Genomic DNA, 22,311 nt, shown 5'->3' with positions numbered 1-22,311 from the left:
CATGGCTGTAGACTAAAGTCTTTTAACACACGCTCCTTTAAAAAATATGTTTTTGAAAAGTCTGAAAATTCAACACATTGTGAGGCAATTGGTGAGTAGCCAACAGTACTTTCAAAGCCTTGCATATGCTGAAGATTGTGGTCGGTCAACAATACTTGAAGTGAAATAGGTTTTACAGTGTAGGAGGCTGTTTTCCCTGAAGCACACATAGATACAAACAACCGATAGTCTGTGTCCTTTCTCCTATCAGATAGATCAAAGACTAAACTTTTGACCAAACTTTCCCTGAGTGCATGAATATTTCACAGATGACAAGGCGAATCACAGCTAGCTGATTGTGTTTGCTAAGAAAAGGTACAATCATGTCACTGTTTGGAACTGTCACTTGTGTATTAATGGTCTCTGTAGGCGCCAGTGGACAGGCTCAGTTAATAGGAGCAGACTGAGGGGGGTGTTGGGCATACCCCTGAATCCATTTACGTCAAAAGGAAACCCGTCAATGGGAATATATGAATGAACGAAGCAGAATGAGTCAGCTGGTAACAGCTGGTAAATGGCGCAAGCCCCCTCAAGGACTTACAAAAAAATAAAACATATCCTGAAAGCCGTGGTAGAAGAAGAATTCCTTCCATCTTTTACTGAAGTTAGGGTCTGAATACCACAATAGAATAATTTTTGATTGCAGGTAAAGGTCATGCATTCAGAATTTGAAAAAGAAGACATTCAAGTATTTGAAGTCATCATAATTACAGTGAAAGGGAGTAGAGGATTGTTTTGCTGCTGCTGGATTTTAATCCTTTCAGATCAGGATAATGTTCTCATTTTTTGTACATGTTTTTTTTTACTCATGTTCTGATGGACTGCCATGAAATTGTGTACAGACATTCATGGTCCCCAGAAGATGAAGCTTACTGCTATCCAAAGACTTTGGGAGGATTTTTTCAAAACTTCACTAAATCAGTTTTTGTAACTGAGTAATTTACCACTTTATATTAGAGTAAATACTGTATATTTATTTGTAGATTTTCATGTCAATTATTTGTGCAACAATAGCAAAGTGTAGGATGCCTACCTTATTGTCTGTGTCAAAGACTCCAAAAGGAATCCCTGACTCTCTCCAAGTTCACTTCCTGGGTTCAGTCTGCCTCGACTGCATTGACCATCAGATAAGACATACTTTCTTCCAACATGATGGTCAACAGTCTGTTCTTGATGAATTTAAATGAAGAGAAGCATCTTTCATTGCATGCATGATGTGACTGGGAGTATGAAGATAAGCTGGTAGAGCTTGCTGATCTCAGGATATACTTCAAGATTATTCTCAACCATGAAATGGTAAATAGCCATCATCCTTGTGTTTCTTCTCTTTAGAGAACTCTTCAAATAGAAGAGTTGTATCAAGAGTTTGTACTCTATTTGAGCTTGTTCTGAATTTACATCCCCACTGTAGTATGTACACAACTGTTGAAGGTGTGGGATCTTCTCTGTTGATGGCTTTATGAGGCTGCTTGAGTGTTTGAGAAGAGGTAGGGTCTCATTGCTGAATCTGTCTGTGATGCTCTGAATGCAGAGGTCAAGGTTTGCAAAGTAAAAATAAACCTTCATTTCTTCTTTTGGACTCATCTGTGTATAATTTCGCCATTTGTCCTCCAGTCTCTTTGAAACCTTTTTGCTCCTTCTTTCCATCTCTGCTTCACCCCACATCTCCACAAAAACTTCATCTGTCCTCAGAACAGACGGCTCTGTTTTACAGTCATCCACAAGCTGTGCAGCTGTGCTGATGTCTATGTCTTCACCCTGGAGGTATTTTGATGAGAATACCAGTCACTAGCTGTGGTTACATGCACAATTTTTTTCATGCTGACTGAAATCATTCCGACTGACGATTTCGGGTCAACTGTTTACACGGGATGTGATCTAATACATTCTGGTGTTTACATGCGCCAACGCATTTAATCGGAACAGCTGTGTGTCATGTGCAAAAGTGATGACTACATCAGGGCGATATGTCAAAAGGTTCCTACCGGCCACTGATGACTACATCAGGGTGATATGTCAAAATGTTCCTACCGGCCACTGTCAGCCCAACAACCAGGGGTGGTTAGTGGGGCGCGCTGAGCAAAACTGGGGAGAGACTCAGCAGCCATACATTTCTCCACTCTCTGTTTAGGAGCAGTTGAGATTGTAACTACAATGAGAAGTGAACTGGTCAGGTTAGGCTAACCCATTGTCGCTAACTCTGGGGCTAACCCCCTTCACTTTAATCAGCAGGTGTCAAGCAGGACACAGGAACTTGGCTTGGGTCTTGAGGAGGTGTGGCATTTATTTACTGACAAATAGCCTAAACTGTACACATACTGCACTCCTACACAGCTACTAATTTCATACTTTCTGTCACAGACACGCTCTCTCTCTCTCTCTCTCTCTGTCTCTTTCTCTCTCTCGCTCTCTCCACCGTCACATCACCTAATGTTACCTCCACGTGGGGTACACATGCACAGAAAGAATATATTTATCCCAACCAGAGAGAAGTTTTTACATGGTTATCCAGCACTAATGTTTTCCTATTGAACGGATTATCAAAGGTTTACACCACCCCTCTCCGTTCCGATCGGGCCAGTTTCTTCTGATTGAAGTGGTAACATGAGGCATTTTTCTATTCAAGGTTATTATTCTGATTATTAGTGAAATATTAGGGTCCATTTCAACGTAGCTATTGTGAGAATTCTACTCAAGGCCACCAGATGAAGACACAACTCAAAATCAATGGCTTTTCCCAGTGCCATTGCAGTTCCTGATGTGTCCCGTCAAATGCTTTACTGGTCTGCATCCAATCCAGAATACATGGTAATGAGAGGGACTCTGCAGTTGTCAATTCCTGATGCCCATCTTACAACACTCAAAGCTGTCAGCGTCTCGGGTCTCTTGGGGTCATTTTCCACCAGCTCCTTTTGCACATCAGTGAGCAAGAGTTGTCTTTTGGTGGACGCTTCCATGAAGGAGTAGAGTTGCTCAGTGACACCAAAGAAGTTGCCTGAGGTTATGTTCTTACAACACATATGAATCACCACTAGGTTCAATCGAAGTTCATAGCACATGCTCTGTGTTATGATAGCATGCATATCCCTATATATTCCAGACATAGCAGCACAGCCATCATATAGTATCCTTGCCCCCTGATGTTGCTGACATCAAGGCCATATTGTCTCCATGAGCTTCTTGACAAGACCAGCACCAGTTGTATCTTTCACATGCATTAAATCGATTAGGCACTCCAGTATCTTGACTGCTTTTTTGTCAACAAATCGAAGAATGACAGTCAACTGAGCCTGTTTAGATGAGTCTGGAGTTGTATCAAGGCACACAGAGAAGAATTTTGCCACTTTTACTTAATTTATGATTTTACCTCTGACTTCATTTCCAATACATGCAATCATCTCATGCAGATAGATAACTGGGGACACTTTTAGGGTTTATCTTGGCAGATTCAAGGTGTGTACGAAGAACTTCATCATATCTTCCAACCAAATCAGTGATTTCCCTGAAAACATCTTTGTTTTTTGAAGTCTCTGGTTCATCATGGCCTTAAAAGGGTAATCTCAAGCAGGACTACTGTGGAAGTTATGTGTGCTAGCCTGAAGACAGCTCTGTATCTGCTGTCCCTTTCTTTTGTCTTCAGCTTTATCTGATTGCCTTTCTGAACTGACAGTTGCTCATCAGTTGGAGTAGTCAACAAATGCATCTGCCACTTATGACAGTTTTCCATATGCTGTTGGCTTGCATTGTGATTGTCAAAACTTTCCCTGTTTCCAAAGCTGACTTCCAATCCCTAAATCCCTCAACAGAAAACTTCCTGTCATGGTTTGCAGTGCATCTAAACACTCTACAGGGAAAACAAAAAGCTGCATCTGTTGTTTTCTTGTACTCCAACCATTGGTACTTTTGTAACCAGGTTTTGTTGAAGCTCCTATGTTTTAGCTTTCTTCTTCTCTTTGAATGGGCCTTCCCCTGATGTAACTGTCCCTTGCTAGATGCTCATTTATAATAATAATAATAATAATAAAATCAGCATCTTCCTCTGAAAATTAGAATCCTTACATAATGCTAATTGCTAAAATTTGTTTTTGTGGTTTTCTTTTATCAGACCATTTCATTTTGTTCTCTTACCACTAAATAGGCTAGTTGACTGCCTCTTATACAATACTTTGACAACATTATTATTATTATTATTATTGTTGTTGTTGGTGCTGTTGTTGCTATTGTTGTTGTTGTTATTGTTATTATTATTATCATCATCATGTTGTTATGGTGAGAATCATCATTAGGCCATTCACTTATCTTTACCCGCTTCAGACAGATCAGCATCATCATCATCATCCCTTGATTGGTCTAAAATGGTCGTATGAAAGAGGGAACAAATCCATGAAGGAAAAATAGCCTATCACTATAAATGTCACCTAAGATAACCTACCTGTTGCACTATTAACCTCCTGACTGAGGACAGGGCTGGGGCTTTCTGTTGTTTTTTTTAAATAATGGCAAGATTTAATCAAATGGAACTCAGTGTTTTGCTCACTATAACCTGCAATAGTGGAGAAAAAAAAATCAGCTTGCTGCTGTTGTGAACCGCTTTCATCCTGCATCTTTTGGAAGAAACCAATACTATAGGGAAAGAGGGGGTGTGACTTTGAGGTATGATTTATGACATAATTAGAAGAATATGTTTGACTCACACTATAAAATGATCATAACTACATATTATAAAAAATAATAGTTTAATAAAATAAAATAACATTATAAATAATCCATATATAAAAAATCTGGTTGGGCATGTGAATGGGCATTCAGTTGCCTGTTCAGGTGATACACAGTATGTTTTTAGGTTTCCTGGTGTGATGATGTGTTTGTACTTGGGGATGAAGTGGATGTTACAATCGTTGTCAAGCTTGAAACATGGCGAGTCAGTGAGGCTCTCCAGACATGGGCGCCAATGATCCCTTATGAGACTTCAATGGTGAAAACATGATTGTTGGAAAAACAGATGTTTTTTTGGTTTTTTTTCCCTGATGTGATTCCAGCCTTTAAGGGGTTTTGATCATAAAACACTGTTAAATATGTCAGTACCTGTCAAAACAAGTGCTGATTTAATGAATCATTCAATCTTTGGAAATTCCTTCATCCTCTCAGATGCTGCATGAACTGATTTTTCCAGGTGATCTATTCAGGCTAATTTACAGGAGCAGCATTTAATGTACTTGTGATCAAAAAAACTGAATAAATGTTTTGATACTAGTAAAGTTTAGAGAAAACAAAATCAAATAAATCACAGCAGGGACAGTGAGGGAACGCAAAAAGAGGAAAGACAAAAAAAAAAACCAAACACCTCAGTTCTAAAATAATTAACTCAATCAAAACAAAGACGATCTCGACACAAGTGCTGTAGCTTGTCGGGATGCTTGTGAGGCTGCTGATTTGAGTTTCCTAATGAGATGATGTGAGCGAGTGGGGCACAGAGGACGGCAGCCTGTGAGGGAGATATTTGATCAATTCAAAGCCCAACCTTGCTACGATGAACACTCCATTAATCCCTGAATAAAAATCAATCAGTTTGCTGTTTGCGGTTTTTAAAAAAAAAAAAAAGGCCACAGACTGAACCTGGGAATGCACTTAGTGTAAGTGGGGAGTGTGTATTTGTGTGTGCCACTACGTCTCTGTGTGTTTGTGCCTGTTTGTGTTTGTTTGTGCCCTGTTTATTGATGTGTGTTTGTGTGTGTGTGTATGTGTGTGTGTGTATGGGTGTGCACCTGTAAGTGTGAATGGATGCCCTTGTGGAAGGTGAGCCGGCCTAACTTGTCAGATCAAGAAAATGGTGTATTTAGAGGTAAACACAGGAGTACATTAGCCCAGAGGGGGCACCTCCCGAGCACAACGCACAGATCAAACTGTTGGCAGGGATTACTTTGTGTGTGTGTGTGTGTGTGTGTGTGTGTGGATGGATGGGTGGGTGGGTGAATGTGTCGAGGGTGGCTGGGGGATAAAAAACCCTGACCTTTCGGGAGCTGTTAAATCGTCCCGCTGGTGACGCCAGGAGACAAGCCCCTCAGGTGGAAGGGAATGGCTGTGGAGTGAATTATTTAGAATGGGACTGAGATTTTGCAGAGGAGAGAGGGTGGGGGGGTGAGGGAGGTCCATGTGTAGGTGGTGGGGTCGTTGCTTGGGACTGATGCCCCGTGACAAGCTCCATGAAGCTTTCATTGGACGATCAGCCCCCACACACCTTCACTTCTTCTTCCTCCTCCTCCTCCTCCCGCCATTTCTCTTTAGTTTTACTTTCACCTGATCCGCCGCTGGTCCTGCTCTACTCCCTCGCTGTCCCTCTTTTATTCCTCCGCTCTCACCCTGTCGCTCCACATGTGTCAGCGCGGTCACCGTCCTCGACAGCTCGATGGTTGACAGTGACAAGGGCGCCGTTTCTCATCCCACGCTCAGAGATTAAAGCCACAGCACTGCTTTTGTGGATCTCCCATATGGACATTCGTTCATATGATTGTCTCACTCATTCTGAATTGTCACCCTCAGTGTCTCCGTGTCTGCGTGTTGTGTGTTTATCACAGCCAAATATAGCCTTCATCCCTCGAGGGAGGGACATAATGTTGATTGTAGGTTAGGTAAGGGGTGTTTCGGTTTATATTTGGCCATTGGCTACCTCTTTCTTTCTCCCAGTTTATCTTGGGGAAGTAAACATGATGGCTCTTTCTATATTTGGCAGATTCCACTTTTGATTGTTGTTCCAGGTATTTTATTGGCACTTCTAATGTAAGAAATAATGGTTAGTGATTCAAATAAAAATGGAAATTCACCAATAAATCATTCTAGATGAATTCTGACTTTCATTTGCTAAGATCTTAATTAAAATCATGTGTCCTCACTTTATTAAAATAGGTGAAAATAACTTTTAAAGAGAGCCTGACAGATAATGGAATGTAGGCTAATTTGAAGCTTAGTTTAAAAATCTAATTAAAACATTATAATATGTTATACCTCACCTCTCTGCTTAAGAAAAGGAAATATAAAAGAAAATAAAGCAATATATCAACACTTTGGGAAATAGAAACCAAAGTGTAAAAATGACAATTTGTAATTTTAGTTACATGTGGCACACTTTGGCCGGGAACAGTGATTTCCTGGAGTCTCTGCTGGTTGCCTGGCAACCGTGTTACGCAAACAAGACTTCAGGCAAGAAAGCGAACGCATACTTGTCAAAATGCCAAACTATTTTTTTTGAGTAGCTTTAACAGTTTCACAAAAAAATCTGTTTTTGTATTTATTAAACAATTGAGATACAATAATAATTGGACAAAGCCGGGCTAGCTGTTTCCCCCTGCTTCCAACCTTTGTGCTAAGCCAAACTAATCATCTCCTTTAGCTCCATATAAGTGGACAAATAAGAGAGTGGTATAAAATAAATAAATTGTGAGTTTGCATTTGTAATGTCTTCAAATAGTGAAATACACTTGTATTCTCACTTAGGATTGGTTTAAAAAAATTCCATGTCATCTAGAAGTTAAACTCTTTATTTTATAAATAGAGTTTAACTTCTATAAATAGATATATTTTATGTATTTATAGTACATTTATATTTAGTTTGTAACTAAAACATGCAGGTCAAGTATATTTTGTACATCCACCAGTTGTACATAGATGTCCTGACCTTGTTATATTTGGCAGAGAGGCTCTATGGTCTTTCCCACAGTAAGCACTATACTTGGGATCTTTGTAGCCCGGGGCAACAAGGAATCCCCGCCAGTTTACTTATCGCCGTGGTGACGCTGTCCATCATACGTGTCAGCGTGGGCCTGTGTGAGCTGTTTGCATTAACGTGAGAAGTCATGGGGCAGGGGGGGGGGCAGCTTTAAAGTCCAGTGTCAGGAGGTCAAACTACTGTGTCTGTACACACACTCTTCCACTCCGACCCTGGAAAGTACTGCACTCACAGTCTTGCACTGAGATAGGGACAGACGCATGTCCATCACCATGGTGACAGCTGGACACCACAGCTCGGCAGCGACAACAACACCTCACGGCAACAGTAACATTACCTACGACACTCCTTCAGGAACACGGCTGAGATAAACAAGACAGGGATGGAGCAGCGTCGGTGACAGCGAGCTAACTCGCTAGCACGCACCAAGTGCCTAAAAATGGGTCTAGTTTCAATTAGTGTCTGTATACTCCCAGCAGCGAGGCAGCAGCTTCTTAATTTGTGGAGGGACGAGTCGATGGAGAGTCGGAGGCAGAACGGGCGTCTGAAACAGATGGGCCCTGCATGACACTGGGCTTCCAGCAGGGGCAAAATCAATGCTCATAACTGCAAAACAGAAGAGAAATTAATAATTATATTATCACAAGATTGCTTTGCATTGCCGGTGCAATCTAATTAATAGCTGTTTTGTTTCTAGCTTGCTCTTGTTACCTTTTTTCTTTTTTTTTTTAAACTGTGAATGTTAAATGTTTCAGAAGCAGAAGGAAAAGTCTGAAGTGACGTATCATGTTCTGTTATTCATCCTGTCTTTCCTTCTCACTTTCACAAATTCCCTTTATCCTTCATTTCTTGATTCTTCTCACAGTCTCACTAACTGGAAGATTTTTTTCTGTGTACTTATTGGTTTTTAAATAGAATGAGCAACACTGAAGGGCAACAAGGAATACAAATGCTGTATTTATTCAATATTAAATCACTTACTGAAACATTTTAGAATAGTTTGCAGTCTAAAACACTACATCATTGAAATGGTTCTACTAAGAGAGCATATCATTAATGCGTCTAGCATACATATAGTAACCGACTTACAATATGAACTCATGTCTTGACAGAATATGCATCTGGAGCCATTACATAAACTGAGCTTATTCTAAAGTGAGCCTTAAGTTTGTTTTAAAAAAAAGATGTATTTTTGTGTTTTAGACCTGTCTGACCAGCTGCTGGAGGTGGTTGGACTGGAAGGAGCCATGGAAATGGGTCAGATCTACACTGGCCTGAAGAGCGCTGGAAGACGTCTGGCACAGTGCTCCTCTGTGACCATCAGGTCAGCTTTAAACTGGAACACAACTCTACTTCACAGTTTTGGTCAAATATGTGATTTTATCATTTTTGTTGGTCTTGTTTTGTTTGCATTGTTTTTTTAGCATTGGGTCGTCAAGTCAAAAAGCCTGAAGTCAAAAATGCAAAACAAAAACATTTAATACAGAATTTGGTTATTGAAATATTGAGCAACTATCACTTCCTGTCTGGGACATGTTAAGTTGCCTGGTGCAAACTGTTTTTTTAAGCAGTTTTTTTGTTTAATAAGTTTTCATACAGTTTAATCAGAACATCCTCTCTTGTTTTTCACTGACAGAACCAGTAAATCACTTCCGATGCAGATTGATGGTGAACCGTGGATGCAGACTCCGTGCACCGTAAGTCACTGAATGTATCCACTGTGTTTCCTCAATATGTATCACACACAGGTGGTTCATACAAACAGGAGCCAAACCATTTAGCAGTAACATACTGTTTACTGTAGGGATTAAATCAAATACTTCATTGTTCAGGTGAAATATTATTAACCCAAATCTTTGAATGTGTTGCATCAAATCTGCAGCATCACCTTTTGTAACTGTGACAGGTTAAAATTTCATCACATCAGACTGTGTAGTAGACACAATACTATTTCTAATGGAAACATTATATAAAAACCATTAAATCCAATTTTTCTTGTATTAGGAGTCATTCTTTGATAGTACTGTTGTGGCCTGTTAACTGCAATCCTACAAATTAAAAGTACGAAAGTCCCTCAGGCTTTAGTGACTGATTAAAACTTGATTTTACTTTATGTCGCTTTACTTTACTAGTAGTATCACTTAATCAGGGGCAGTGCACATTAAATTAAGTCATTATGACACAAATGTGCCAGATTTTACCTCAATGGCTACAGTCCCTTAGCAGGTTGATGTTAAAATCAAAAAGCAAAGACAAAACACAGCCAATACTGTATGACATTTTTTGCTAACGGCACAATACAAGCAAACTACTGGTTTCAAAATATAGGAAAGATTTGTGATCAGTTGCAGTCTTTTGTTCCTTCCATTTCTCACACAAATCATTGCTTTGTTTTTTTGTGCTGTAATTTATGATAACAAATACTTAATGATGCAAGTCTTACTTCTTCTAATTTGCTTACCGTCTACATCTCAAACATCTACCTCCGCAAGTACACAAGTGTTTGCTCTCTGTCCAAGATGTTCAATTTTTCAAAATGAAACTCCTCAGTTTGTGTTGATTACAGTTGTGTTTAGCTTTAATTACAATGCCACTGCAGATGAAGTGCTGCCAAGATTTACATATGGATCATCCAGGCAAAGCTAAAATACACAGTGCATGACAAAACAAGTAGCCTGCAAGTGCTCTTGTATCTGCTGGCACAACTCCACAGAGCAAAGTTAGGATCTGACAATACATAATTATGTTGCTGCTGAATTTGAATCAGTCGACCTGTAAAATGCTTATAAAAACATCACAGTTCAAATGGAATGTTATCCCACTAATTATTAACAACAACAACTATGCAAATGCTTCTCAGTTCCTCTGCATGCATAACATATTTAACACCATTAAAACCATTTGCATTTTGAAGCGACATATGACATGTATCACTGTCTCCTTGATAACCAGGTCTGCTATGAAGTCAATTTGCACTCTATTTTCAGACAGGAATCTGGTAAAATTCCACTTTTCTATGTCTTAAATGTAATGCCCTCTTAGTTTTTTTGCTTTTGGGTGATTTTTTATGGCTACGGAGTACATTACAGACATTATTCATTTGTTTTAATCGCTTTTATTTCTGTCTGATAGTCTTATTGCTCTAGGGCTCTTGGTGCATTTCAACTTGCAGTGCAGAACTTTTGTCTCCCCCTCCTCGCAGTGAGAGTAATTACAAAAACACTGTCAAGACACGCTTAGGTCATCGGCTCTGCAGTAGCCTACTCTGTTGCTACTGTTGCAGCTGTAAAACAGTGGATACACACAGTTGTTTTGAGCGTCTTGCGAAATGATTTGTTTCACTATCAGATTTTGATCCATTCAGTCCGATAACATTTGGAAAGTCTAGAAGAGCCACACAATTCAATTATTTTATCTCCCATTCAAGTTAGCTGAGGGCTAATGGGAAGTTAGCCGCTCAGCTAGCGGGAGTCTCTGGTGTGCATGCTCTGCCCATGGAGCATGTGCACTAATCATTCATCTGGCCAGCATGGGAGTGTTGCCACAGACACCAGATTTAAAAACTCCATATACTGTGAAATACAGAGTGATTTATCTGGCGGTTGTAGGCATAATCAGCATTGTGTGAACTCATTTGGCAAGGACTTGATTGTAATGGACGTTCATTTATATGTTCCGCACTATAGCTTTAAATGCTTAAAGGGAACCTATTATGCTTTTCCTTATTGTCAGTCATATATATAATGTTACATGGTGGGATGTTCATGAGGTACAAATATGAAGAAGTATTCCCTGTGAGCAAAAAGCACCAGCTTCAGACTGCACATGATTATAGCATTTTCCCCCTGTTTTGGGGGTAGTCACTATGAGTGTTAGTCACTCTATGAGTGTTTTTCCATTACACAGCACGGCAAAGTAAAATAAGCAGTTCACGTCTTGGAGGTGTGTTGGTCGCCTGCAGCCCTTCATCAAACATTATCATCACTGTGGCTGTTTCAGCTTGTAGTATTCCTCCCTGCATTATTTCTGACTGATCCGCTGAACAAATAGCTCCAAATATCTCCATATGTTGTCGTGTCGACTGGTTTTTAGCACTGCTAATGAAGCTCTGCTAATTCGGTGAGGAATACATTTAATTTCCTCTAAATTCTTGACAATAAGAGTCTCCCGTTATTTAGTAATTTAAAAGCTTTTAATAGGAAGCAGTAAAGCAGCATATGTTGGCTTTGCATCAGCGGTAACTTAACACAACTCTGATAGCTCTGATGGCTGCGCATTGGCAGGTTTCTGGAAAGCTGGCCAACAGATTGGGCTCATTGGGAGGGGGGCCTTAAAGAGACAGGAGCTAAGACCGCCTGTGAGAGACAGAGGCTGAACTGAGGGGCTGCATAAAAGGCCAGTATAAGATAAATTAGGAGTTTTTTGAAATGTGAATCATGCAAAGCCACTCTAGTGGGATCCTAGAATAAAAATGTAGTGCTGGAAATGAGCGTAATAGGTCTCCCTTAATGTCACATCCTTAAAACAGAACCCAGTTACCCTCCAAATTAATTCAAATATTCCTGTAGATCCTCTGTTTGTGACCAATGTCTTGCCCAGAAAGATTATCATGTATTTTGTAGAGAACATCAGAAACATTAAGTTCAATCATGTTTAATGATGACGGAAAGCCCTCAAAAGCATGTAATTGCTTGTGGGTCAAAGTACAATAAATGGCAGCTTTCCTTTGAAGTGAACATGGTCCCTTTAATGCAGATGGTAGCATTTCCTCTCCCCATTACTGCGTTTATACTCTTAGTACAACAGTGTAATGAACTGTGCACCTAATATGACATCCCTTGATGGTTGGTATTTGTTAGTCCATTGATCTACAATTTCAACCTTCAACAGAAATGGCATCGTTGTTGGGAAACAGGATGTTGTCAGAAATTATATCCATAAAGCCCATACTTTACCATAATCCACCAAAATGTGTGTAACCATTTGTTATTCAGAGTCATGAACCTCAGGGATTCTCATGGTTTGTCACATTAAGGACCCTCATATATGCACTCATTAGGCAACAGAACCCATTTGACAAGAACCCATATGGACCCAGGACCCATATGGGACAGTTTTTGTTGTTATAAGAGAGATAACAGTGGGATGTGTGAAACTATAGTTAGTAAATTCATTATTTCATTTGGATAAATTTGAGTGATTTAAAAGATAAGGCTGGCAATATTCTAAAGTTTTGTTATTATCAGCAAAATCCCATGAAAGACTAAAATCAACAATGCATTAGGCTTTCTCTCATTATTTTCCCTCCTCCTACTCAAAGACATAAATCCTTCAAAGTAGCTCAGGAATCCAGTATATAGTTTCTTTTTTTTAAGCTAAAAAACCCAGCTGGGCACTGTAGTGTTTATTTATTACTCAAACTGGACTAACAATTAATTTGTTTTGGACCACTTTCAGAAGCAAATTTGGTATTTACATCAGCAGGACAGTGTATGTGGATTGACTCAAAATAAACTACCTAATACCTATTAAAAAACAACAAATGAGTATGTCCATAATAATGGACAAATATGTCACTCAGTGCACTCACTGAACAACACTGGAGATCTATGGCACAGAGAAATCAGCTATATCAGGCGTTGGCTACACAGAAAACACTTCATTTAATGGGATTTGTTGACAATAACAAAAATATAGAATGTCCCTTAACTGCTGCTTATATAAACCGTTCCTCATATCGCTGTAGAATCTCTGTGTGATTCTGTTTCTGTAAATTTAAACACAAACATCAGGTAAAACACACAACTGGTTTTGTTTTGAACCAGCTTTATTAGCATTTTAACAAGCTTTATGGTTTCCAATGTTCTTGAGTGCCATTCAGATGGATATATTAAAGGTACCCTGTGGAGTTGTTGACCACTAGTAGCGCTATGGAGTAATGTTTTTAAGAGTGTGTCACTGTTTAGTTAATATCTTGTGCACACACACAAGGTCACCATTCATTCGCACAGGCATGTCGGTGAAATGATACACAGTCCCGCCGATGGTTTCACGCTATTCTAGTTATTGGTAATTGGTGACTGAAATGCGTCAACAAAGGCTAGAAGAAAGAATAATGGATGTAAACAATGAACGTTTCCAATTCTTCCAAAAAATCATCTCTGGAAATGTTTTGAGAAAGGAAATACATTCAACACATTTGTTTGGCCTCGAACACACTATATGAGTTTTGGTGAGAAACAGTGAACATAAACATAACTTGGTTTGTTAACAAAAAAATTCCACAGGGTACCTTTAAACGAGATATTACATGTATTTGGCAAAATGTCTTAAGCCGTTCTACCAAACCCTAGAGTTGGCAATATGCATTACACCTTGCACTTTAAAAGTAAAAAACAATTGACAATATTGCCATCATAAAGCCGAATCATTAGTGTTGCTGAAAGTGTGATCTTCCTCCTGAAGAAAGCTTGACAGCATTAATGTGTTTAGTAAATTTAACACCACTCTGTCCGGGTGGAAAGGCTTTTGAAACCCCTACTCAGGTGTGACTCATAAAGACCAGGTTATGCTCAAAAACAACTGGTTTGTATGACGTGTTGTCCAACCGCGTTGGAGGGCAAAAGTGTTTATAGCTGTTCTAAACGGTCACACTCAAAAGCACAGTGTAAAGCCGACGATTGTAGAGAGGGGTGAGACGCGTTAATGTTTAAATATGGGGATGACAGCACACATTTTCAGGCATTAGTAGTGTTGCACTCGGTTGTTTACAGTAAAAGTGACAGAAATAGGTGTGTAAACAATGACAAAGAGCTTTAGAAAGTTCAAACCCTGGCTCCTTTCTCACACCTGATCAATCACTGCATGAAGTGGGTGTGAATGTCAGTTTGTCAGCTTCAGAAATTGTCGTGCACAGCCCCAGATGGAAAGGTGTGGGGGTAGGAAGTGTCCATAGCTATTCGACCATTCAACAAGCACCTCTGATGGAGTATACTGGAGCCTTGGTTGATAAAAGTAAAGCAGTTGGTTGACTTGGCCTCAGATTCCTGAAACAAGGAACCTACAGACACACAGACAATGTTTCATCACAGTGCCATTTCCTTCAATGTCTCTCTAAATGTCACTCTGCCCAGCAGCTTACAGAAACTAAATCTCAACTCTTTGCTTCTTCCTCACACTAGATTGAGATCATCCACAAGAATCAGGCTCCGATGTTGATGGGACCACAACAAGGCCGAAGCTTCTTCTCTTCAGTCATCAGAAGAACACGCACGGAAAGCAAAGAGTGATCAAGTCATGGTTCAAGACCTTCAGGTCCTCAAAAGCACCTACAGAGCAGCGCTCACAAGTTGATCATCACTCGGCCCGTTGGTGAAGGGGGGCCATCGATGCCTGTTTGATAGCCCAGCATACAGTAGCAAACTGTAGGTTCAGTATGTGTTGCCTTCAGCATGAAGACATCACTGGGAAGCCCTCATTTAATCCAGAATGAGGTGTCTTTAGGACTGATGCTTTGATCTACAGTGTGTAGTGCAGTTTAGCTCCAAAACTACTGAAGCTATTTCTGGAAGTCCACTTCTGAAAAATTTTTTCTATAATTCTGTTTTTATTTTTGCTGTTGTGATCTGTGCCACGTGGAACAAACCCACAGATGAATGTGTTTTGTGATATGATGCATTTATTTATTCATATTTTGCTGCTATTGATGTTTTTTAACAGTTTTTTGCATTTGCATACCCCTGATGCATGATGGACAGCGAAAGAGGCAGCTACTGTTGGAGCTGACATATCTGGAGTTTGCAGCTGATCTTTCCCAAATGTGTTTAGTGACAAGTGAAGTTTCTTTGCCCCGCATTTGTTTGGGCTTCACTCATGTATGGCTTTCAGTAGTGAAAAGACTGAGAATCACTTTTGCTTTCTTTTACTGGTTCTTGCAAATCACTCTTGTCATGTTTTGACTCTGCTGTTTTGCTGCTCCGTCAGTGGAAAGTTTAGGAATGATTATTGATTGTTCATAAAAAATGCATGACACTCTTTGTTTTACGTCGCACGAGAGATTTCCAGACAGTTTTACCAATTGTGTGCACACTTTCTGTTGCATGAGTGACCAAGATCTGTTTTGACACTTGTGGAAATTGATCATTTTTGAATCTACAGTGCTGCTCAGCTTAATCATATCACATTTTATCTATGAGCTGGCTGTATTTTTATGAGATCCTGTGTTTTTCTGAACAGGTACTCAGGTACTTTGCAAGTGAAAAACAGTGATAAGGCAGCAGAAAAGAGTCCAGTGTTCAGTCAGACTGCATGATGGTGCAATTACTGTATTGTTGGATATTCACAAGAAGCAGTTTGTGACCTCCTCTGGTCATTGATTTGTTCTGATGTCTGATGTTGAGTGTTTACAGTCTGCTGCCCATACAAGCGTACATTAACCAATTAAAGTCTAAATACAAAATGACTATTGACATATATATAGTACTGGCTTGATTTAAAGAATCAATACTGTAAATCAATCCCATCCAATTATTACAGGCGTTTTACAGCCACTTGTGTGCACATGCCATCTATAAATTATTTTATAGTCAACCTTTAAAAAAAAAATCAATTAATTGTAAACTTTTTATTTTGTATACAGTAAAAGTTTCCTTTTACAAAAAGTGGACAATATTCTAGATGGTAACGGTAGTATTTCAGTACATATCTGCATTTAAAAGGTAATGTATCTCAATAGGCCTCACCAAAGAAAAATATGCACACCTACGGCTGTAGTCATCGAGGTCCGGGCCTTGGTAAGACAAAAGAAAAAAGAAAAAAAAATATTTATGAATATATATATATATATATATATATATGTGTGTGTGTGTGTTTGTGTGTGTGTGTGTGCTTGCGTTTTTTTTAAGTTTAAAAAATTAAAATGAAAAAAATCACCACTATATAACTGTATAATCAGGAGTTGAAAACGTTGTTTAAGTGTCTGCCTTCAGACATCTTCATCGGACCACAAGGCGTACTGGGTCAGTATGCCCGGGTCAGTATGCCCAACAAGGGTATTTAGTCTCTACCCTATCTGTGCATCGACCAGGCAGCCTACTGTGTGCGGTAAGTAAAAGGTTAAGTAACAGATAAGAAGCTTTCATGAACAACATTAACTAGAGCATCAGTGTTGATACAATATGCAGAATTTCACCCAGTGCAGGACTCAAGCAATGATAACTGGCTTGAGGCTATGATAGCTAACTAGCTAGTTAACATGTAAACACTAGTTAACAGCAAAGAGAGAGGCCAGGCTCAGAGTTGGTTTTCTCAAATGAAATTCTGTAATTAATGTGTTTTACATTGATAAAATATTTTGGCTTAATAGGTGCCTGTCCTTTCACATTTTTAAATGCACAGATTTAAAGATGAATTTTACAACTATAGAAATTAGTATGGAAATTAAAACACTAAAACCCTCTAAGTGCTCAGATTATTTAAAATGTTAAAATACACCTACATAGCAGACCCTGGATGTTTTGGGGTTGTTTTGTGTGTTATCACTGTATTACTCTTGCTATATTTTCATAATTATATGCTTTCATTCAAACCCTTTATTTGAAATTATCTTTACGCAACATAATGTGATGTAATCAATAATATCTAACCCTCCTCCCACAGAAAACAGTGAGAGACTGCCCAGTAAGAGAAGAGAAGGCCAAAAAGATTATGGCAGAATACGCTAGATTATTTGTTTAAATAAAAAAAAAAACCTAAACCAGAAGAAACCAGAGAAAAATATGACCATGAGGCCAGAGAGGAGAACATAGAGCAGGACAGACAGAAGAACAGAGGAGGAGCACAGAGAGGAGAACATAGAGCAGGACAGACAGAGGAACAGAGGAGGAGAACAGAGAAACAGGAGTCATTTTACATCCTTTCAATCCTGTGAAATTAAAGAATAAAGTCACACAGAGTCACATATTTACAGATACAGAGGAACTTGTTTCCAAAATAAGTGGGTGGCAACAGCACAGTATCCCCAGCGGGCATTTGGAGGAAAGAAGCTAAAATATTATGTCTTGTGGGAGAAAAAAATATGAACGGCTTCGCTACTCACCTCATGCACTCACTCAAGATGCAACCTAATGTGCTCATTGCCTCACCTTTAATAAGGTCCCAAGTGTCCAAAGTTTGGCGTCATTACAAAGGGCCTCGCTGATTGGAAGAACGCTATTACTACTATTACCTTTCCCCCCAAACTCAGAATGAGTAGCAGAAGCAGTCAGAGAAACCCTGTTAAAGAAAATAAAGGAGGCAAAGTACTTCACTGTATTAGCCAGTGAGTCCATGGACATAGGTGGGACTGAACAGATGTCCATATATGTCTGCTACATCAGTGAAGAGGAAGAAAAAACTGAGATAAGAGAGGATTTTCATGGTTTCTGTCCCTTACTAAAACAAGATGCAGCAACAATAACTGAAGCCATTCTCAGACAGCTCACAAAGTGGGGTCTTCAGGCAACCTTGCTTAGGGGTCAGGGCTATGATGGGGCCTCTGCAATGAGTGGAAAAGTGAGTGAGGTACAAAAGAGAATCCAAGAACTGTACCCCAGGGCGGTGTACACCTGCTGTAGGAGCCATGCTCTCAATTTGGTAGTGCCTTGGACCAGTCCCTAGTTATGCTGCTATAGGCCTAGACTGCCAGGGGAATTCCCATCATGCACTGAGCTCCCCTCTCCTCCTCTTCCTCTCCATCTTTATGCATTCATGTCCCATTAATGCATGTTACTAACATGGTATCTTCCCTGTAGTTTTGTACTTTCTCAGGTGTGGACCTTCGGTTGTGGACCACCTGCTGCCCCCATAGTCCAGCTTGACGCCCACTGCTACTACTATTATTATTAGTCATATTTCTATTATTATTATTATTGTTGTTATTGTTATTATTGTTATCACTGTGCTCCTCTGTGTCTCTCTCTCTCATCTCCCCCTCCCTCTTTTTCTCTCAACCCAACCAGTCAAGGCAGATGGCTGCCCACCTAGAGCCCGGTTCTGTTCATGGTTTCTAAAACTAAAGGGCAGTTTTTCTTTGCCGCTGTCACCAAGTGCTTGCTCATGGGGACAGAACCAACCTCCATCTCTGGAAAGGCTAATAATCTCTGGCATAGTATGGAATCATTCGAGACTTTCATTACTGCTGTGATAACCAGCCATGTTCTAGGTGACATGCAGCCCCTCACCAAACAATTGCATGCTACTAACTTGGACATCATCACAGCATATGAAGAGGTAATAAATGTATGTGAAGTCATAGCCAAACAAAGATGTGAGTGAGGATTCAGTGCATGTTTTTGAAAACCCACAGCCCCGCCCAACTCTGTCGATGTGGTCCCAGCCAAGCGGAGAAGATCTGTGAAACAGAAATACAGGCCTAACTAATCCACAGACTCAGTGGAAGACCACTACAGGGTAAATGTATTTTATCCATTTATAGACCAAATCACTAGTGAGCTGGATGCCAGGTTCTCTCAAAGGAATAAGCCTGCGATGCTAGCAGCTCACCAAGTACCAAAAGCTCTAAGAAAAGCTGATAGCAGAAAGGGAGGAAGAGCTGGTAGAGTGGTACTGAGAAGACCTACCTGACCCAGACACAGCGGAGCAGGAAATAGAACGCTGGAGGCACAAGTTTCACTCAGAGGATGAGTCCCTGCCAACATCAGCTTTTGAAACTCTGCAAGCAATATAAATGGCCTTCTTTCCCAACATAAAATGTATGTTGAAAATGTTTCTTACACTTAAAGTGACAACATGTGCCTGCAAAAGGTCATTCTCTGGCTCAGAGCCAGCATGTCCAATGAACAGCTCACAGGACTGGTGCTTACACATGTTCACAAGAGAGTGAAAATTGACAAGGAGAGAGTTTTGAGGCAGTGGGATGTCTCTGGCCACAGGAGGATCCAGCTAGCCTTCCAAAAGGTAATGCATGTTGTGAAGATTACTATACCAATATTTTCCTGTCGCGTTTGCGCCAACTGATCACAGCTTATGTGTATCTGTATCTGTTCTTATGTTATGTAATTTCAGTGAGTCAAGAAGTGAAGAAGTGGAGGGAAAGACCATAATGTATGCAGGAAATCAACACAAGGGAGGGTAGTGAAAAGCCTGTAGTTAGTGTATTCTTCAACCAAACACACACAGAAAAAGAGTGAAAGTAAATTGTGACAAATTCTGCAGCTGTAATAAAAGTATTTTTGCCAACAGGTCCTTCTGGATGTATTTAATTAATGAGTTTGCGTATAGCGTATAGCTTAGGTTGTGATTGTAGGTGTCATTTTGGTATGAATCTTGCTCATCCGGAAATGCAGTAAATAAGCTCCATTGAAAGAAAAAAATAATAATCTTAGCTTGACTGTTTCAGTCTTTAAAAGTGCTCCCCAGTACGCCAGTAGAGACTGAAGTCCAATGAGTCTGCATCTCTTTGTTTTGTACAGTGCAGCGTTTGTACAGTGAGGTTGTATTTTTGTACACAGTATTAATTTTCTGCTTTTATTGCTTCACTCTAGAAATAACACCGACGTGTTGTTCTGCTTAAAAGAAATAGTGCCTGCTGACTAAACAGCTGATAATGGAAATAATAAAACTATTGTTATTTGACATGGTTTTCTGCTGTTTGTACATTTACCTTAGACCCTCTAACACACATGTAAAGAAATTGAAGAAAAATTTCATTCATTTCATTTTCATTTCATTTAAAGAAACATGAAATGTGCATTCTCTTCTATTTTTGTGTAAGGAAATATAAACTATAATTGTACAGCAGCTACTCTGCATACTTTTACATTTTTCAAAAAAGGATAAAAATGTTTTTCACATTCTGTCATACTTGTGGATACAGCTTCTAAGATTCAAGCCATTATTAGAAGACATTTCCCCCCCCTCTCTGTCTCTCTTCCATGGGCCCAGTCGCGGTGATGGCTAAAGGATATGGCTGGATATTTTCTATATTTTTCAACAAATCTCATGTGCAGAGCCAAACCAACAATGAACTGATCCTACTTGCAAGTACTGTGTATGTATCCAAAGCCTGATATATAGTAATCTTCTGTGCCTCCATTGTTCTCCAAAAACTATTAAAAACATGTCAATGAGCCACATTTTTTGGGGTCTACAGCACAGAGGAATAAGATATATCAAGCTTTTGGATACACATACAATACATGTAAGTAGATCAAGTCATTGTTGGTTTGGCTCTGCGCATGAGATTTGTTGACAATAAGAAAAATAATGACCAAACTGTCAAAACTCATAGCAATGAGTAGTCCATTAACTTCAGCACTCTGTATGTTACCCCATGACTTGAATCAGGACATGGAGTAATGCAGGGAGTGCTCAAATAAATCAGAGATGGGACCAAGCAAAGGGCAACAATACTACACACCATTTTAGTGCCCTCCCACACAGACACTGCATCAATGAAATTACAAGTACTGACGTTGTTAGTCGTTTCTGAAGACTCACGCCCCCACACGAAAGAACACGAATGTAGGGGGATCTATCACTGCAGAAAAATAAGTAAAATTTCCTCTTTTTGGTAATTACAATTTTAACCAAAACAATACAAAATAAACACCAAGGATATGTAAAATCTATTTATCCTATTGTCTGTTGTGGCACTTGGTTTGCTTCACGTCTCAGTGTCAGATGGGGGGACGCCTGCACTTGACCTGCGTTTCTCCGTCCTCAGGGGGGGTTCAGCAGGAATGACACGATACTTCACTTCACATCCACTTCACCCGTCTGGTAATGGAACCCTGCCTGGATCCAAGATGGCATCAGCGTGACCACTACTGGCTTCCGATATGTCCGTCTTTCAGTCAAGTGTTTAATGCAATGGTAAAGTCCCCTTTTCAGGATTTATCCTGGATCTGTCCTGCACTACTGCTAATTTTGTTGTATGGAAACACAAACTTGGTGTCATTAATTTGGTGGTTTGAAAAAAAAAACAGTAAAATGTTTTAGTAAAAAAGAAAGAAAGACACTAAAAGTGAAACTAAAGAGTCAAGTAAATTTTATCTTTATGACCCAAAAAGGCAAATTTGTCTATGAGGGTTTTACAACCTGCAATATATTATACACCTTTCCTTGGTCCCTCAGTTTGGATAAGTAAATCTCCAGAAATTAATCCTTTGACAGGAAAAAAAGGGAGGGAAACCTGATGTTGTCTGCAGAGTTGACAGAAGTGCAGTAGTAGAATTACTATCTGTGTATAAAACAGAATTATAGTATAAGTTACAACATGTATTAAGCCAATATTAAGTGTAATGAGTTAAAGGTGCAGCGTGTAGAATTTAGTGGCCTCTAGTGGAAAAGACTTGGCAGAAATGGAATATAATATTCATAAGTATGTTTTCATTAGTGTCTAATCACCTGAAAAAAGAGTCTTTGTGTTTTTATTGCCTTAGACTGAGTCCTGGGAGGGCCTTTTGTGGTTTTTGAGAGTTTTGCAGCCCCCTTAGGTTCTCCTACACATTTGGAGGGGGGGGGGGGGGGGGGGGGTATTCAGTTGGTTG

At 39.7% G+C, this 22,311-nt stretch overlaps 1 protein-coding gene and 1 long non-coding RNA gene across 3 annotated transcripts in view; both read left to right on the top strand.

The window, feature by feature from the left end:
- dgkb (diacylglycerol kinase, beta) overlaps window positions 1-16,234 on the top strand; it is a 79,586-nt gene extending 63,352 nt beyond the window's left edge. Inside the window, exons 23-25 of the mRNA XM_044360359.1 lie at window positions 8,966-9,086; window positions 9,399-9,459; window positions 14,944-16,234. Coding sequence (XP_044216294.1) covers window positions 8,966-9,086; window positions 9,399-9,459; window positions 14,944-15,051 — 290 coding nt within the window. The 3' untranslated portion in view covers window positions 15,052-16,234. The remainder of the gene's footprint in view (window positions 1-8,965; window positions 9,087-9,398; window positions 9,460-14,943) is intronic.
- Window positions 16,235-18,760: 2,526 nt separating this feature from the next.
- Window positions 18,761-20,395, top strand: LOC122987725. 2 transcript variants are annotated; one of them, XR_006404573.1, is made up of 3 exons: window positions 18,761-19,030; window positions 19,107-19,717; window positions 19,826-20,395. It is a non-coding gene; the product is annotated as an uncharacterized LOC122987725 (long non-coding RNA). The 2 variants fall into 2 exon arrangements; XR_006404572.1 differs by having other exon boundaries at window positions 18,761-19,717.
- Window positions 20,396-22,311: the final 1,916 nt, after the last annotated feature.

This window comes from Thunnus albacares, chromosome 8, assembly GCF_914725855.1.
Source record: "Thunnus albacares chromosome 8, fThuAlb1.1, whole genome shotgun sequence".
Taxonomy (NCBI): Eukaryota; Metazoa; Chordata; class Actinopteri; order Scombriformes; family Scombridae; genus Thunnus; species Thunnus albacares.
Note: the sequence above shows the minus strand (reverse complement) of the source record. Positions and strands in the feature narration are given on the sequence as shown.